Source organism: Orbicella faveolata, unplaced genomic scaffold, assembly GCF_042242905.1.
Source record: "Orbicella faveolata isolate gen_17 unplaced genomic scaffold, um_ofav_v1 contig_14, whole genome shotgun sequence".
In the NCBI taxonomy this organism is placed as follows: domain Eukaryota; kingdom Metazoa; phylum Cnidaria; class Anthozoa; order Scleractinia; family Merulinidae; genus Orbicella; species Orbicella faveolata.
The window spans coordinates 9,656,047-9,675,443 of record NW_028301541.1 but is presented as its reverse complement, the minus strand read 5'-3'; the positions used below and the strand labels follow the sequence as shown (position 1 = coordinate 9,675,443).

At 36.4% G+C, this 19,397-nt stretch overlaps 2 protein-coding genes across 9 annotated transcripts; both read left to right on the top strand.

Annotated features, from left to right (window-relative positions):
• Positions 1–338: 338 nt before the first annotated feature.
• LOC110065459 (follicle-stimulating hormone receptor-like) lies at positions 339–16,355 on the top strand. 8 transcript variants are annotated; one of them, XM_089286520.1, is made up of 8 exons: positions 5,498–5,776; positions 5,871–5,953; positions 6,667–6,801; positions 7,000–7,027; positions 10,020–10,140; positions 10,741–10,947; positions 12,078–12,149; positions 13,126–16,355. In XM_089286520.1, exons 5-8 carry the CDS (start codon positions 10,121–10,123, stop codon positions 14,471–14,473), a joined length of 1,647 nt encoding a protein of 548 aa, XP_089142646.1. In that variant the 5' UTR covers positions 5,498–5,776; positions 5,871–5,953; positions 6,667–6,801; positions 7,000–7,027; positions 10,020–10,120; the 3' UTR covers positions 14,474–16,355. The 8 variants fall into 8 exon arrangements, with proteins under 8 accessions (XP_020628259.2, XP_020628261.2, XP_089142646.1 ...); XM_020772600.2 differs by lacking the exons at positions 5,498–5,776; positions 6,667–6,801; positions 7,000–7,027 and adding an exon at positions 339–464; XM_020772598.2 differs by lacking the exons at positions 6,667–6,801; positions 7,000–7,027.
• Positions 16,356–16,479: 124 nt separating this feature from the next.
• LOC149113891 (adenosine receptor A2b-like) lies at positions 16,480–17,656 on the top strand. The gene has a single exon (XM_089286521.1). It carries the CDS (start codon positions 16,586–16,588, stop codon positions 17,483–17,485), a length of 900 nt encoding a protein of 299 aa, XP_089142647.1. The 5' UTR covers positions 16,480–16,585; the 3' UTR covers positions 17,486–17,656.
• The last annotated feature ends 1,741 nt before the right edge of the window (positions 17,657–19,397 follow it).

The following is a 19,397-nucleotide window of genomic DNA, read 5'->3' as shown; positions in this document are numbered from 1 at the left end:
TCATTTTCTCATTGGCAATCCAGTTTTGAGTCGATTACATGCGTAAATAGACTATCTACGAGTTCCTTTTATCTTGTAATTCCAAGCGGGTTTTGGCATTAAACCTTTACTTTAGAAATGAATTTAACTTGCATCTTTAATTTCATTAGAATCACACCATTTTCATAGGAAACGTTTCATATGTTAGCCTTGGTCTGAAAAAGAGGTAAAATACAACTTGGAATAAAGGTATATAAAAGATTTGAACCGAGTAGTGTTCGTAAGGCCGTACGAACACTGAGTTAATACTACCCATATTAACAATTCATGTTTCATTAATATTCAAATGTAAAACCAGACACCGATATTACTGATAAAGAATCATTATGGATTTGAATGCAAATTTTGGGTAAAAAAGCTTTTGATGCTCGGTAAGCCTCCCGTTCTAAAGAATACGTTGATGTTATGGAAAGCATTTTTAAAAGGTAGGCTGGTGTAACTTTAGGAAATACTGTACTTGTGATTGGGATATCGTTGCTGGAAATTTCTTAAATTAATGGCAATAACCTTGACAAAGCTATCTGACGACACATCGGGAATCACTATTCACACCGTTAATACCACTGTTTTTGCTAATGATCATGTTTCGGTTCTTTCAAGACTTAAATCAGAAAGACATTTCAAATCGAACAACTCCAGCATAGCTTATTTACTCTACATTGTGGATATTTGTGGTAAAAATAACAAGACAAAGTGAAAATATAACTTCACTTGCAAAGCTGTGTACACTTGCCAAGGAAAGAAAAAAATAAATGTCTCCGTGAGTGGTCTTAGAAATGAATACATTGTTTTTCTTTTAAAGTTCTGAGGGCTTCTCTATATCGAGTAAGATACTTCAACCCATATATTAATAAACGTAAAATGATTTAAACGTAGCAAAGAATACAGATTCAATGCGGCTCTAAGGAACATATTTTGCAGGTAGTTAAGATATTATTCAGGAATAATTGTTCAAACAAATTTAAAAAAATGAAAAAATAAACAGTTTATATTTCATTCGTGTATAAAGCATACTAACTAATACATAAATGTACAAAATGTCGAACACATTGTTGACTTGACGTTGGTGTTAAGTTCTGGCGATATGCTGTCTGTGAATTATAGCAGAAGTGATGTTGCCGGTGAGCTTCGAAAACGCAAAACGCAACGAGGTTCAAATTTCGGATTTTCTTTGACAAATTTTCCCTTCGTCGGATCGAGTTTTTGTTGAAGAATTTTCATGCGCATGCATTTGACACTGAACCTTTCTATAACCCTCATTGCGGGAGACAAACTAATTTTTCTGTAGGTGGCACGGAACCTTTCGATAACCTGCATTGCGGGAGACATTTTATATGCGTGAATAAACTATTAACCTAAATACACTAAAAAGTGCCGAAGTGTTAAATTAAAAATCGCCAAGCACTTTTTGAGCTAAACTTCCTTTAAAATGATCATTAAATAAAAAGATTCAACGGCACAATGATTGCGAATGACTTCCTTAACTCAAGAAATGTAAACGTATAGAGCCCAAAGAACCTTTTTTTTACCATTATCCTTTCGTAATATAAAAGGGACAGGTGTGTTCGTCGGAAACTTTAAAAAAAACCTAAGAGGTACCAAGATCTTGTTTGTGGGCTTGCAATTGGCTTGAAATGTTTTTTCACCCCCAAGAGGTACCAGTTCTGAAACAACACATTAACTTAAGGTACTCCAAAAACTCCGGCTGTGGACCTTTTTGGCTGAACACCCCAAACCAAACCAAATCCGCTCATTTAATTTAACCACTAAAAGGTATGACGAGCTTCCTTATCCAGTTTACATGGGAGTCACCCCCGGGGCTTGTTACCCATTTCATAGAGTGCTCGTAAAACGCCATATGTTATAAAATTTAAACGTAATGTGTTTTGTTTGTGTTTTTTGTTTTCTGCGCTGGATTTGTATTTAGGAGGATCAATAGCGATATTTATTCAAAGCTGAAAGAAATCGTGCAGTAACGTATTCTCCGTCTTGCTAATAACAAGTACTTTTACAGAGACTTCCATCACTGAACAATTAAAGCAAATTTCGTATCTGCCGTTTTTTGATATATCTATTCTCGGTTTTCACCAGTCTTGTGATCAAAACTAAAAATCGTAACCATTCAATAAATAAATTCAAGAATCTGGGATATGATAGATGATTTCTATATAAACAACCTCGTTAAGAATCAGGTTTGTGCTGTTTTTCATTCGACCGTTATTCGCAGAAGTGTCACCCAAATTTATAGAGCTTTGTATGGAGACGCCATGTTTGTGTTCTTCGGAGGGGCACAAACATGGCAGCCGTAAAATAACAAAAACATCTGTCGTTGAGTTTTGCTATTGAAACGAAAATTTTTACTCTAGAGTTCCGACACATTGAAATAAATTCTTCTTCTAGTGCAACACCGTTTATTTAGCAAAAACTAAAGCGATGACTCATCTTTTGACCTACGCGACGGTCTTTTAGGGCCGCCATTTTCATGTCACGCACCGCAAAAGCCTTGAGTGCTCTATTGCAAAAAGAAGAACTCTGTCGAGCTAAAACATTGTCAAACGTCATATTCCTGTAGGGTCTTTTATCTGATGAAACTAAAAACTCAGAGGGAACGATAATTTCTAATTTTGGAATATGACTACGTCACATGAAAACCAAGAATATATTTGAGCAATAGGACCGCATGTAATTTAAATGTTTATCTCTATAAGCAAATATCATACAAAAATCCCGCGAATTCGAGAACTTTCTGGGGCCAAAGTTTTAGTTCTTGGTATGTAAAGAGCAAAATACGAATCGATGATAAATTTGAATTAAGGGGGAGATGCATTCTATTCATGCGGGACATTTTGAAGTTAACATGATGTTTTATTACTCTACAACACATAATTGCCCCTAGTTTCCTTTTTTTTTTTCTTTGTGTCCTTCGGCGTGAACAACATGAGATGATGACGTCTTTTCATGCTTACGTCGCCATTGACAATATGATGGTAATTGGTGTCCTGATGATGATGATGATGATGATTTTTAAACGACAGCCATCTTAGGTTTCTTGATTTTCCAGAAGCCGAAAAACATCAAAAAATTTCAACAAAATAACGCTAAAAAAAATCCTAAAATATATAGAAAATAGCCTCCATTTGGCTCGAAAATATGTTCGGATATTTGTCCGCGGACATCATCTGTTACAAGAAGCGAACAGTTTTCCGAGAGCGTAGTTCGAGGAAAAATGTGAGCTTTGGTTAACAGATAATGTCCAATCTTTTTGGCAACACGCGCAGTTTTGTAAATTGGGGAATATCACTGGGATATTCCACAGTTTAAGCTGGGACGTCCTCAGTCACGTGATGCGTTTAGGCCAATTGCGCGCGAGCGAAAATATTTGATGGATTATAAGTGAAAATAACAACATTGGGGATAAATTTTGCTTGACAAGAAATTTGCAGATATATGTGGTTGTCATGGAAACATGAAAATTCCGAGTAGAATTAGGCGTCGCACCAAATCGCACAAGATAAATTTAAGACAAGATAACTTTAAGACAAAGTCGTAAAGGTTTTGGCAGCCTTTACTTAAAAATTGAAATATTGAGAAAGTTATCAACGGCTAACCTCAGCACGTGGGCACCGTTCCGCCTTCAACCTTCCCCTACACCACAGTTTAAATAGGGTTAATGATTTAACTAGAGTGGGTTATGTGCGCGAGACCGCACGAAGAGTATTTAAAACTAAGTATTAGCAATTCAGGTTCTATGATAATTTAAATGTAAACTTTACGCCGATGTTGTTGATAAAAGAATGGCTGTAGTAATGGATCGGGAATGTCTATTTGGATAAAAAGGCTTTTGATTGAAAGTGAAGCTCTCGGTTACACAGAAGCATTGTATTTCAGGCGGCATTTTTGTAAGGTAGGTTGCTTTGAAATACATTGTAAGGTAACACGCAATTTATAATATTATGAGAATGTCCTTGAGAAATTTATCTCTCCAAATCTCAGGAATTGTTACCATAGTTTTTTTTCCGTTGTAAGACTTTTAACATCCTAAATATTCGGATGGTTTTGTTATATTACCTGAGACAATTGACACAAAAAGTGGATGTTCTTAACAGACCTAAAGAATATATACTTATTCAAAACGGTGCCAAAGTATATCTTGAGTAATAAGGATATTAGTCAGGAAAACATGCAAAAAGAAATTAAATTCAGAGAACGGTTTATCTTCTTATCTCCATATTTGTAACAAGACTTTTGTTTAAAAAAACGAAAAAAAAAAAACTTTTAGTAAGTCAGGCCCCGCCAAATGCATGAATGTTCGAACAAACAAATTCTATACAAACAAATTGTATATCCAATTATTAAGATCACTTAAATAAAAGTGTTCCTATGAATTGATCATAATGATTTAGGTGGAAAGCAAACTTGAAAACCAGCTCATCTGGCTCAAATACCCAATTTCTTTGATTAATAATTATAGATTTTTTTTCTTTAAGCCTTGTTTTGCTTTCACGCTGGCGAAGCAGAAGATCGAAGTAAATGTTCCGCAGGCGGCGCTGAATCCCTGTGACTTTCCTCACAGGATACCATTTATCCTCGTAAATAAACTAATAAATTAAATACACAGGAAAGTGTCAAAATTTAAATTAAAAATCCAGATTGACGTTTCGAAGTTTGCTCTTGTTAGTGGAAGGATCGTTAAATTCTATGATTTGAGTCAATTTTTTGATTTTTTCTTATTAAAAAAGGCAGTTTGAGATCACGTGTTTCTGTTAACCAAAGCTGACAAAGTCTGAAACGTCCGTGTTTTAAATTAAACGTTTTCGCACCATTGAAAATACTTTAATCTTTTAATTTAGAAACGTGAGTTTTGAAAAGCATTTCTTTCTTCGTCTGTTACCATTGTTTCGTGAAGTGAAGCCCCTCACTGACATAAAAACACCACAATGATAAAATTTAAGTACGATGAGCCTCTTTTTGCTGTGTAAGCAAAATGCCTGGAGCAATAAATTTCCGTTCCTTTTCATGGCTTTGTATTGAGAAAAGTCATTATCTATAGTGATAATAATTTAAAACTGAAACAAACTATGCGGCACCTTTAGGTTTTTGTGTTGCAAACAATGAGCACTTTTACAATGATCTATATCGGAGGATTAAAAGCAATTTTTAGATCTGCTTGGCTTGAATATGTCGGCGAGTATATATATTTGTGCAAGAGATGTACATACAATTTAAAATTGTAATTATCAGATAGTAAAAGCGAAGCTAAGTAAAAAACCGCACAAAAGAGAGCTCATTTTATATATAGATTTTTGCAATCGGTGTCTAAAATATTGTCATATTTTTGGTTGATGATTTTGCATATAAATTAAACGCGAAGTAAAAGCCGACAATGAATTCATTTGAAGGAAAATGCAGTTTATTTATATAGCAAATTTCTTATTTAACGTCACGTGCATTATTTTTGACAGCACGTAACAGTGTTTTGTGTATCCCTGTTGTGAAAGCGAATTATCACAAATCGCCGGCATAAGTTTCTAAAATACGTGCTAATGAATCGCCTTATTGTGGTTTTCTACTGCGTCGATATAGGCTTTATAAGGCGTATTTCCTGTTGAATTAACAAGGAAACGGATCTTGAAATACGGCAAGTTGACTCACAGATGGACAACTTGAATTAGCTAACAGAATAACGTTGGGGAAGAAACGTCATAACACAACACGAGAAACTTCCTTCCTGCCGGTGGTACGTGATTCAAAGCAGCCTCAGGTGATATTCCTGTCTTCACGTCGCTAAATTTTGAAAATTTTTTGAATTTTTTTATTGTTTTACTGAATAGGTAACACAAAAGAGGGCTGCATAAGAAAGCCAGGAAGTTGTCACGAAAGGATTTTAAGAACAACGAAATGTTGTGCATAAAAGGTACTCATAGCGAATTTTGAATATGAATTCTTATTGTGTCTTTAATATATTTGGTGGGTCTCACATATTGGAAGAAATAAGTTTATTTAAGACAGAGAGGCAATTTTAATGGATACGTCGTTTATTGCATTGTGTCTTAAGAAGGCTGATGATCACGAAAGATGATATAATTCCCTATGATTTAGTTAGTTATATTTGTGGCGCGACCAATTGTATCTTTCCATGTTGAATTTTTCTGTTGCGGGAACCCGATATTGAGACAACGACCTAAATAATATGTCTATTGCATGCAGGTTTAATTATTTCTGTTGATCTAAAAGACATTTTAGCGGGATTATATTCCATTAGATTTCATCTTATCTCGTTATTTTGGTTTCTCTATATTCGTAGTTATAACGTTTTTACAAAGGTGAAAATGTCACTAAGTTGTGAATCACGTTTCGAACTTCACTTCTAACGAAAAACTATGACAAGTTTACAGATTCCATCTGTGTATTTCCTTTGCTAATTTTCTGTTTTATCGCAGCATGGTAGGGGAAGAAGTAAAACAACAGAAAAGTAAACGCCTTGAGATGAGACCCTCCGTCGAATTCATTTATGTAACTTTCAGCCAGCCATCTGCGTTTTCTGACATCGCCAAATTGCTCTCAGGCCCCAGATAGGTCATGCTTGTTTCACCGAATTTTAATTAAACGTCTATTTGTATTCTTTAGTTTGCGAATATTAAGCTTTATGCGTCGCCGACTCAGTGGGGCAAAAATACAAGATCATGCTTTTGACACTTGACGTTTTCGTCTTCAAACTTATGCGATTTTAACAATCGAATCCGTGGCGATGTCCTAACCGAGGTTAGTAAATTTACGCCTACTCTTTCAACGGTTCTAAAATTTCGTTTCACAATGAAATTCCATCTTGTTTTCTATTGTACTGTTTTGTGTGAACCGCATTGTAATGAATTGCATGTAACATTTGTATACAAAATGGTGCTGATGTGTACAAAGCTGGAAAAACAATACTTTCTCTCTCCCTGTTTTTGCATTTCGCAGTTGTATTCAAGCTCATACCTCCCGTCAAGTAGGTCATATTACTGTATTTCAAGTATTGAATAGTTTTAATTTATAGCATTTTTGTCTGGTTGCCAAAACAAATGATCTCGTTTATGAGGTTTGCACTTTAAAATAATGTAAAACAATACCACAATGGCCTTTTTTACTACCTTTCTTGAATTATTACTATGTAGGTGAAAGATCGTATAAGAATGTAAAAGGCAGGCTATCGACTCCAAACAAAATCACTGATCGATAATCCTGCATTTGGCGATATTTTTTTTGCGAAATATTACGTCAAAACACTTTGTAGCGAAAGAGAAAAACAGGCAATCAAAAACTAATGAAACTCGATTCCGCCATGAATTGTGTTTCTTCCAAGCTAAATTTGCAGTTTTTAAAGGGGACCATGTAAAGGGGAGGGGATTTTTTCTTTTCAGTTCATCGTTTGTTATTGGTTATCGTCTCTCTCAGTTATCCTTTTTATTTTGTTCAGTTATTATCTTCCCTATAATCTTATTTGGAGTTTTCCTTTAATCTCTAAGTAATGTCACACATCCATTACCTTGTGATAGTGCAAGTTAAAAATAGAGTTAATGTATATCGGTCATATAGTACCTGAGATTGTGCTATCTTGTTTTGGGGAATTTCATGTCATATATCAAACACGAGAGACAGTGTTTCATCGGGATATCCAAACACCGAGAAGAGAGTTGAAAATACGATGCGCAGCGGAGTATTTTTTGCGAAATTCGAAGTGTTTGGATAGCCGATGAAACAATGTCTCGAGTGTTTGATATGCGATCTCAAACAAAACAGAAACTAAGGAGTAAACGGAGAAGTAAAATCGTCAAAATCTATGCTAATTAAGACCGGGTATCCAAACCTCCTTCACGGTTGTGATTTTCTTTGTTTTAACTTGATGAATTATTAATGAGTTTGAGAAGAGAAGTTCGAACTTAAAGAATTAGCATTTTAGCGAGGGTGAAAACGTAATTAAATATACAAGATAAGAATCGCGTGTCCAAAAAACTATTTCATGTTATTTGCTATTTCATTTCGCTCTCAGGTTTAATTTCGTAAACGACGTTAAAAATATACGAAAGCCACTTTAAGTTTCGGACATTTCTTAGCGGTACACTATCTTTCGCCATTGGTCTCCGACCAAGAACATTTCATTTTGATTAAAAGTAAACAGCTTTTGTTCTCTATTATAACATTTCAGTTTTTTTTCAAGTTTGGCCATTAAAGGATGTTAAGCTGCGACCGCAATTCGTGTTTTGTTATTGAAGTGTTAGAAATAGTTGTCATTTACGCTTTAATTAGAGTTTTCTACCTAACGTAAAGTAGATTTTTCACACAAAGTAAGGCTCCTAGGCGACTATTTAGAAGATAAATTTAAACAATAAACGTGAGCAAAAGTTTCCCGAAAACGTTCCTTAAGCTGTCCTCTACGCTTACCTTTCCAGCGAGAATGACTGGCTTGTTTGGTTCTCCCTGTGAACTGTCCTGTTTGAAAAACCATCAACTAAGGCAATTTTTGAGGGCTGTCAAGTTTTTTCATTGACAACCCGTCTCGTTCAAATAATGCAGCATATCAGTGTTTTCCCAAGGACACCCTGGCATAGAACAGAAACTTAAGAGGAGCTTGTGAGCAAGACAGCTTGAAGGGAAGTTATTAGGAATATTTATTTTTTCTGTATTGTTTTTCAACGTCAGTCGCCTTTATTAGCGTTATTTCAACAGGAAAGCTCGTGTAATTAGTTTGTTTTTTCTTTTTTTTTTGTGGAATTTCTTTACCATATCAAGATTTCCATAGAGACGAGAATTAATTTTAGATGAAAGTGCTCAAGAAAAATACTGAAAATGTAATTTTAGCAATGTCAGGTCAGATATTGCCTAATTTACCCAACCATAGGTCACATTAGCAGAGTAGTCAATGGAAATAAGATAAGCGAATACAAACACCCAAACACCTGCCGAACATTCTGAAACTCACGTTTTCAGTCGTTTAAACATACATGTAATTAAATATTCGGTTGTCTGTTGTTTTTACAGATAGTTTTTCTGTTTTCGATATTTACAATTCTAAATTAAGCTCATGAAATACTTTTTATCTATCTTGTGTTACAAAAACGAAGGCCCACGATTATTTCCCATAGCGGCGTTCATATGTCTGGGCCGCAGCTAATAACAGGTAAACAGAGACACTTGTCTCAGTCATTTCTTTCGTTCATGTTGTTTTTTAGTCATCATTAACGCCCTAAATACCTAAGAAGAGAATTTAACTATGGCCTCAGTCATTATTTTTTCAGTCATTATTTTTCATGGACATTGCCTTAGTCATAATCTGTTCACTAACATTGCCTTAGTCATAATTTGTATTTTTTCTGGCTGGGGCCCTTTTCGTGTGTCAGCGTTTGTGGATACCGTTACAGGTAATGCTATGTTTTCATCACCAGTCACAAAATCAACGACGTCCGTGCGTCAATCTTAACTATGATTTGCCCATGCTATGACGTCATACAGTTTCTCCTTAAAATTCACATCACACATTTCTATAATTATCAGTTCATTAAACGACGTAGATTTTGAAAGAACGTGGTAGGAAGAGATTATAAATCAAGTGATTTGGTTAAGATATCAAAGATTATCCAAGATCCAACTACACTGTAGCCAAGACGAAAATGCGATCAAAGCGGGAGCTTTCTGACCAAATTTTGAGTACGCGTATGTAGAGGTTCCTGTTAAGCATGGTAGGAAGAGATTATAAATCAAGTGATTTGGTTAAGACATCAAAGATTATTCGAGTCTAACTGCACTGTAGCCGAAAAGAAAATGCGATCAAAGCGTGAGCTTTCTGACTAAATTTTGATTACGTGTGTGTAGACGTTCCTGTTAAGCACGGAGGTGACTCGAATTAACTAACCAGTATTTACTGTCAATCCTAATAAAACGTAATCTTTGAGCGAATTTTTACCACGCTAGCGAACTAATCATACCATTTTTTTTGCTTTCAGTATCGTCATGCCACAAACCAGATGCATAATTTAAGCGGGCTCCATGCTAACTTTGTACACGAAGACAAGTCAATCAACTGATCTGAAAACATATTGAAGACATGGGAATTGATACATTCAGGTATTTTTGTGTTAATTGAATATAGCACAACAAACGTGATATATAAAGGGAGGACTGGACTTGTAGCGAAAAAGTCTTTTTCAGCATCTTCCCAATTAGGTGTCACAGGCCGTAGGCTGAATTCATATTTAGAGCGAGTTTGCTTGCACTCAGCCGATTGTGAACATTTTACTATTTTAAATAGCTATAGGTTTTTTCTTTTTTCTTTTTTTCTTTTCTTTTTTTTTTTTAGTATTTTCTTCTAATTTAACTCGTTTTTGTTATGTCTCCATATTAGTAGGGGAGTTTTTCCCCAGCTAAGTGGTTGATGACATTCTTAATAAAGTTTCTATCTATCTATCTATCTATCTATCTATCTATCTATCTATCTATCTATCTATCTATCTATCTATCTAACATTATCTAAATCTTCATTTAGATGCAACTGAATATTGTCTGCATTATCACCTGCATATGTAAAATGAGTGTCATCAGCTAGCGTACATTCTGGGCTCACAATTTTCGAATTCCGTTGCTTTCATTTCCGCAGGTCCTTTAGTTTTTCCGCACTTTTTTGATTTTTACGAATGAGTTTTTGCGTCTTTTTGTTTTCCGCACAAGGTGTATGGTTACAATACTGTTCCCATTTCTTTCTGTGGGCAGCATTGCCACGCCTTCCAACTCAAGATCTGTCATGGAGATATGTGTCACGCCAGCGTGCAGTTGCTCATTTGATCTTGTGTATAACGTGACGGTCACTTGTCACACAAACAATGTGGGAAAGGACTTGAAAAGTTTCATAAAGAAGCCAGAGTTAACAGCCGCATTGTAAGTATAGAGAAATATAACATTTATTTGTATTGCTAAACAAGGCTTTAGCCAGGTGAATATTTGGTGACACGGTAGTTTAAATGTTCCTAAAACTTCCTGCACCATGGCACTCTTTCTTTTTCAGTAACGAAGATCACTAAATTTAATCACCATTTAATTTTACACCACCTTTCCTTTTAGAGAAAAAGGTCTTCTTAGCAAAAAATAGCGGACCAAATATGCTATGAATCAAGCCGCCTTTTTGTTTTCTCACAGGGAGTAGGGCACGTAGTTTCCGTTAATACAATACAATACAATACAATACAATACAATACAATACAATACAATGCAATGCAATGCAATGCAATGCAATGCAATGCAATGCTATACTATACTTTATTCAAGAGATACAAATGATATGTTAAAAAATACGTCTTGAAATGGAAATCGTGATGGTTAGCCAGAGCCTATACATGACAATTCCCATAAATAAAACGCCTGTATTTTCTAAGAACTATTTACAAGCCATAACAAAATGCAATATCGATTGGTTTCCAGGTTAAAAATTGTAATACATATTTTAAAAATACTAAGCTAAGAAATATTCTAGAATTTACTTAACGTCCATAAAGGTATCCAGTCTTGATCTAAACTGAGTCAGTGATCCCGCGTGTACAACTTCTCTAGGCAGACTATTCCATGCATTAATTATCCGAACAAAGAACGAATTCTTATAGAAGTTTAGGTTGGCTAGTTTTACATAAAGTTTATAGTTGTGGTTTGCTCTAGTCCCACTATTGTTTGTAAACTCAAAAAATTATGAAAATAAGAGACTATCTATTCCAAAAAGTATCTTGTAGCATTGGAAAAGAGATAAAAATTGTCTTTGTTGTCTTAGTAACCGACTACGGTCTTACTCTTCGTAATTCATGTCTCCGCGTTTCTGGTTTAAAGCTAACCGTGAAGCTCCTCTTTCATCCTTTTCTATGGATTCAATATCTGTTGTTGTGGTCTGGCCTTGTCTTACGGGTTTGTACTTAACGTAGGGTAAACTTCATTGCACCTTTCCTCCTTGGACAGAATTGTCCCAGAAAAATTGCTATGGCTATGTCTAACGTGTAAACTATTTCATTCGCTTTGTTCTTTAGGTCTGTCGTAGATGATAATACGACAACTATTCCAGATGGAACGTTTAGCCTGTTTTCAAATTTGAGGTTCCTGTAAGTATAAGCGACACCAGCTTGTAGCAACACTTTGCCTGCAAAATCAGTAATCAACTCATGTTTGACGAATGCTTAGAAAAGATAGATGAAATAGAAGAGATAGGTAGTTTGGAAAATTATAAAACGCACTGAGTACATGCCACAATTCGCTGCAAAATTGACCATTGACAATGGCTAACGAGCACCCAAGCATTCTGTCATGTACATATAAAAAAGTACATTCAATTTTATTAGTGTTAAAGTATTTTCAATTTAGTATCGTTGTACTAAAAGCGAAGCAATTACAATGGTCAGTGACAATAAATACGGGTGACATGATGAACCAACAGAAACCTGAATTAAGAAAAGTAGAAGCCACTGGCGCCAAGCTTGGATAAACACGCATGTCCTGGTCGTGATTAGGTTTGGTTTTACATCTGATTGGTTAAGGAATCGAGCGGTTTGAGGTTTCTTTAACCAATCACATATCGTCATAAGGAAATATTCAGAAATTCCGGGTTATACGTTCGTCCTTCAATACGTAAATAGGCCCATAGCATAAGTAATGTCCATGGTTGGTGGATATTAGTAAAGGATCTAGCCATGGATATTTTGGTTTTTGTCGGTAACTGTTTTCAAATTTTACAAATATGATGACTGTGGCGTGATAACTAATTTCGCACTAAAAAGTGAAAAATTTCTCTAACGCTGCAAAAAAAGTATTTTGATCTCAAAATCCTATCACAGGGACACATAATTTTGAATAGAAATTATCCTTGAAGAGTTTCTTTTTTGTGTTTTTACCTGTCGCCTTGCCATAACTTAAACTGTGACCACACCCTCATTGCCTACAAGAAGTTGAAATTTGAATATGTCCCAGTCGCCATGTTACCTGGAACTAAAACAGCAACGACGTTTTTTTTTTTCATTAAGTATATCTCTATTTTTTTTACGATGACAATACATTTTATACTATGCTTTCTTTTTTTCAAAGGGAAATTAGACTAAAGAACTTAAAACTCTGGGAAGGAAATCTTTCTCGCGAGCTACCATCCCTTGAGGTTATTTCATTTGTGGCAGATGAGATTTTTGTTCCGCCCGAACACGTCCTTCAAGCACCAAACCTTCGAAATATCACCGGCGTGACATGGAGCACTGCCTGCATCAACGGCACCCTTCTGAGGAATAAAACGCACGTGAACGTGACACGTTTCAGGGAGGGATTCTATGACATATACCCAGAGTCACGCTGTCGTGGTTCACGCCACGTTGTTGGTACTTTGTCACGTAAATTTGCTGAGCATGGGTTCTTGGTCGTGTACGATGAAAAGTGCTTTGCTTCTGAAATGACATTGATTCCAATGCATCGTTGCTATGACAGCGCGAATAGGGTTCTTTATGCTGAGTACTTTTTGACTCCACTGATAATCATCTTGAACTTGACAGTGTTTGCCACTACAATGACAACGAAGGCTCTCAGAAAACTACCAACGATGCTGTTGGTAGCAAATCTGGCCATGAGCGACTTCTTCATTGGAGTGTATTCCCTAGCAATCACTTTGTCTCGTCACGGATTGTCGTATCCAAGCTTCGTTGAAGTGATAAATCACCTTTGTCCAGCTCTTGGATTTTTGTGGGTTCTTGGGCAATTCGCCGCAACCTTGTCGTCAGTTCTGCTGACAACTGAGAGATATGTGGTTATTATTTTCTCCATGAGGCCAAGTATTTCGTTTACAACGAGGATCTGCTTGTACAGCGCACTTGTCTCTTGGACAATAGCAGTGCTAATGGCGTCGCTTCCACTCTTCCGTGTAGGAACATACACTACTACAACTTTCTGCATACCGATACAACCTGCTAAGGGTATTCCTCACTCGTTTGCCTACAGCACCAGTCTCGTCGCCATTGGATTTCTCCTATACACCATTACACTGCCTATGTATTTCCACATTTTTGTACACGTTCGAAGGTCAGGAAATCAACTGGGCATCAAAAGAGATGGGAAGCTAGCGAAGAAGATCTCAATATTGGTTATTAGCAATCTGACGTTTTTCCTTCTTCCAATTATCATAGCTCTTCTGTGGCTATTTACTCAAACTTTCAACAACGTTTCTTTGCAAACTCGAGAAATTTTGGTGGGCTCACTTACGACAGTTTGCTTCAGCATTAATTCGTTTCTTAATCCTCTTCTTTATGCGTTCAGGGACAGAAGATTTCGATTGACAATTAAACAAAGAGGTTACCGGCTGTTACACCCCAATACAACATTTGTGCAGCAGTTAAACTATAGGTCAGGGGTCGAGACAAGGTCTCAGTTAGGAGATGTGAAACAACACAAGTAAAGTGATAGAAGAGTTCATGAAGACGAAGTTAAAGATTGTCTCGTCATTTCCTCACAGCGAGAAGGTGGATGGAAAGTCACTGGTAATTTTCGAATGGAAAACGCCCCAGGATTCCTGTCTTCTTAGTGGGGCTTTGAAACAGATGAAGAGAAGCCTGTTGGGCCTGCTAATGGCCGTGGATACCCTTCCGTAATCTGGGGTCTCAAAAAGCATTGACTTCGTATCATTGGGACAGTGAAATGGGTCTCCACAGAATCAGCTAGAACACAATTATTCACTGATTTACATTTATGTTGTTCGATGATTATGAATTGGTTGATTTCAGTGAGTGACGCTGGAATTGAGTGAAACTTAACGAACAGTTCCTTGAGCTGTACTTTAGGAAACATTAAGGAAATTAAAAAATCAAAGTCTTATTTTTATGAATAGTGACATACCGAGAATCGACATATATATATATTTTTTTGCACATTTTAATTATCAGAAACACTTAGATACTGGATGTGAAAAGTGAAAACTTTCCTGGCGTATTGCCTTCCGTATACAGGTGTAATATGTCCCATATATCCCAGCACAATATCAATTTGAATTTGGAATGGATATCAGTTATTTCAGAACGGAAAACATCTGTTTTGACAATAAGCGCGCACCAGGTAGGTAATACAAGCCTAATACTACTGGACTAGCGGATATCTCGAAACTTAAATAAGAAGCTTATTTCCATGTATAGGTCGTTTTCAAGTGACGTCATAATTTTCTAAAATCCAAAACTAAAGAGCCACCAAAGTCATCAGGCATAAGAGGCGGTATATTTATATGTTTTTACAATTTTACAGCTCAATAGTGTTCCTCGTTTGGAAACCAGCGCATTTTGAATTTCAGAGTTATGGCGGTGCGTGACACAAAGCTAGCATCACGTTTGTCGAAAAATGTATACCTATCTCATCATTTTTGGCCTTTTCAGAAGTTAGATCATTAGAAAAAGTGCTAATGTAAATGTTTTGTTGTTCGTTACAGATTATGAGTCACCTAGATAGCCAGAGTAAGTTCCAGATGTTTACATTATTATTTTCCGGGCGCCATATTGGTGCACCATGGAGGTACACCAATGAGGTCGGCACAGACTTCTCTGCTCATTTTTCTTTCCCAATCCCACTCATTTCGCAGGTGGTTAAGGACTTTTGAAAAGTCTTTTAAAACCTGCATGGTTGAGGCAGGTGGCCGACCATGTATTCAATTTTGAGTTCAGGCTCCTTGACAATGATGTCTGCCAAGATCTTCGTAAGTTTGAGGACATGCACTACAAAGCATGTTCATTGACAAGTCTCGACACTAAAAAGCTTCTCAGCATGTCAATCTGCAAAAATAACTCGTTTGAGTAACTCTTGCTCATCAGAGGTGTGAAATAAATAACACATTTTTGGGGGCGTTTTGATGAAACAATTATTCAACTCGCGCTTGTTGGATGTGAGATGGTTAAGGCCAACTCATATGCAACGCGCGCTCGTGCAATAATTGTTTAATATTTTAATGAAACATTCGTTCGCTGGCAGAAGTTAAACGCATTTTATCAATAACTGTCATAGAAAATGCACGGGTCTTTTGTTGAAGGACGGTTGCCGTTGCATGGTTGGCAACTAGAGACGAATGAATTGCCAGGCCTCCCCATGAAGCCGTGTTTAATTACGCTTTCATGGTAATGTAAATCAAATTCTTTTTTACTTGAAAGGGTTAAAATTTTGAAACTTAGGTAAGGAATAGACAACTCGAGTATATATAGCGCACACGACTTATGGTGATCGGAGAGAAAAACTGTATGTCTCAGTAAATATATGAGCGAAGTGTCACGCTAGTAAAATAAACGCGAAATTTGAGTATGGCATATGCCGCCATTCTTTTTAACCTTACCAAGGATCCAAATTTATTGACCTCTCAACGATCTGTAAAAGCAGCCAGATGGCCAAAATATATTCCAAAAGTGGAATAAATTAGTAGCACTTTTTCCTTGTTAAACTATTACGGTATCCTCGTTAATAACGGCCGACATTTTTAAGGTGGAAAGCTTTTGCTCCTGAATCAGAAAAAGACAGTAAAGGGTGCACACGGCACCAAATGGATGACAACATCTCTATCAATGGCTCTTACTGTTTCCATCTTCCTGATCCAAGCTTCCATCAAGCTTCCCAACGTTACACCATGAACCTGGTAACCGCCATCGTCAACATAATTACAGCCCCACTCGCCGTCGCAGTTAACCTTTTGGTTGTCATCGCCATCTTTAGCACGTCCCGTCTTCGGACGCCTTCGAATCTGTTAATAGCTTGCTTGGCGCTGTCTGACGTTTTGGTCGGCCTCACGGCTCAAACAAGTTATATAACTTACAGACTCATGGAAAACCAGCGTCGTTCAGTTCCTTGTTTTGTGATGGTCGTCTATGGCGCTTCCTTCTACGTTTGCTTTGGAGTGTCTTTCATGACTTTAACCGCGGTAAGCTACGAGAGATTCGTAGCTGTTCGACTACATGTTAGATACGACACTCTTTTCTCTTACAGTCGCGTCTTGAAGTATATGCTGGGCATATGGACGATAAACATTTTGTTGGCCGCATTACAATGGGCTAAAATTAACCGAGCAGCGAGAGGTACCCATCTTGTTGTCTGGCTTATTTGTCTCCTTGTATCTGGAGCGACTCAGTTCGGCGTTGTAGTCATAGTACGAAGGAATCGTCGACAGCTTCAGGTGCAACTCCAAGCCGCTGCAAATCTTCAGAGGCAAAGGGAAGCCAAGCTTGCTAAAAGCATCGCTTTCATCGTTGCATTTTATCTAATTTTGAACTTTCCGGTGCTTTTTGTGACTTTCTATCATCAGATATTATGTCGTGACTTAAAAACTTACAACCATTACAGCTGGACAGTGAATTTGGCTTTTCTTAATTCACTCTCAAACCCCGTTATCTGTTTGTTGAAAAACAGACGGATTCGTCAAAAAGTCAAAGATCTCGTGAAGAAATAGGAAATTAGAAAAAAAAAAAAAAATTATATGCTTACGTTTTGTGACTAACTGTTTAGTTTAATCCAACTCATTCAGTAATTTCGGACACGAGCTTTGACGAAATTGGATTATAATATAAACTCGTAGATCTGTGGATGACGGAAATATTAAACCGAAAACATTCAAATTGTAGTTCTCTGTAGTTCCTTCCTATGGTACTGTTCATAACCCAATAGTAATTTAATTTTTTTTTGTCTATTTACAAGTATCATTAAAATAAGACATTTAGCTATAAAAAAACTGCGAAAAAACTTTTCTTAAAAACATTTAAGAAATTTTTTAAACGGTTAAAAAATACACAACGTTTTGACGTTCTCGAACGTCATTATCAAGTAAAAAAAAAAAAACAGTATGAATATTCTATAAATACAAGAAAAACAATAGTTCATTAAAAAGAAAGTTAACAAAAATATGCTCCAAGCTAAACAAAGAGTCTAGCACTGATGGAGTGACTCTGAGTGTTAAGGCTAGGCCTCCGTTCTTTGATGAATGACATTTAAGCGTTAAAATTAAATATTGCATAGATCGCAGCTACGGCATCTATCATCCAGTAGAGTTTCCAGTAGGGGGCTTCAACCGGTTCATATTAAAATTCAAAGACAATTATGTAAATACAAAGGTCAGGTGTTAATTTGCTAGATTTTAGTCACGTTGCTTTCGACAGAAAGCAGATCCTTGTCAAATAGTGTTTGCCGAGCTAATGTGTTCACGAAAATAGCTTCCTTTTCATGTTTCTCAGAGATATTTTAACTTACCTTTTTAATATATAAGCCCTATAATTTTTTCGCGTTAAAACCATTTTCGTTCATTTTTCATTGTTTTCCTTTATCTTTCAACATTTTTATTGTTAACTGCCATGGACAACCAATAAATTGGGTGCTATAAAAATGTTTTTTTTTTATTAATATTTATTTAGCAGTTATGTTTTAGTTTTCTATTAGCAGTTATCATAATAATACTAAACTCTATATTTTTTAGTCCAAGGTAAAAAAAAGCGCGTTATGTATTTACTCCTTGTTGGGTCCAGTAAGGCCATTTCCGACAGTCATTTTTTACTTGTCGCATTCACTCACGATCAGCCTTGTTATATAAGAAGAAATACAACAGGGAATTTTTTTTTTTCCCGTTCAAAAATTTCGGTTGGCTCGCAAAACAGTTTTGCACAGTACCGCCATAGTTAACAGAGGGGAATGGTTATGAAACCCGACAAAGTTCTTTGTTGTATGTTTTTGTTCACTTTTTTGGCCTTGACTGTGCACAAAACACAATAGTTGTTTACTCCGTACTAAGGAACTAACCAATAGAAACGTTTTGGTTACGTAATTCATGCATAGTGTATGAGCGCAAAACAAATGATTGTACACGGTCGTGGACCTTCCAGCATAAATCTTGGCATCTTTTGTTTGCTCCTTTGATGTTTGCCAGGCTTCATAACCAGTGCCATATATTAACTATGGTTCCACCACAACAGCTTACTTGTAATTTTTAACCTACAAAAAATTGAAAACATAACAGCTTCACTGAACCAAATATCCTTATGTTCCATGTCGTCAAAATTCTAGGCATATTTTACCTACAGCTTCAGTTGGAAAAGACAACAAACAGGACAGAAGAGGAAATAGGACCTAAGGATTCAACGTTCAGTGCTGTTTTTTCTACTGGCCATGGTAGTGGCTTTTAAAACCTAGGCCCAAAAGATTTTTTGGAATAAAACGTACGGTGTTTCGGAACATTTCTCGGTAAGAGGTTGTTTTCCAGATCATTTTGAAACATCAAAATCTTCTGTAATCGTAAGGCTGCATGACTTGCTGGGTTAAAAGGTTTCTCACACCTGCTCTCAATGAGAAATGAGCTCTAACTAAGTTCTAAGGGT

Bases quoted from the DNA above. Each gene is read 5' to 3' on its own strand.
- LOC110065459 (XM_020772602.2), top strand. From the start codon at position 10,121: ATGGGAATTGATACATTCAG. The intron at 10,948-12,077 runs GTAAGTATAGAG...TTTGTTCTTTAG, and splicing joins CCAGAGTTAACAGCCGCATT to GTCTGTCGTAGATGATAATA. The intron at 12,150-13,125 runs GTAAGTATAAGC...TTTTTTTCAAAG, and splicing joins TTTTCAAATTTGAGGTTCCT to GGAAATTAGACTAAAGAACT.
- LOC149113891 (XM_089286521.1), top strand. From the start codon at position 16,586: ATGGATGACAACATCTCTATCAATGGCTCTTACTGTTTCCATCTTCCT.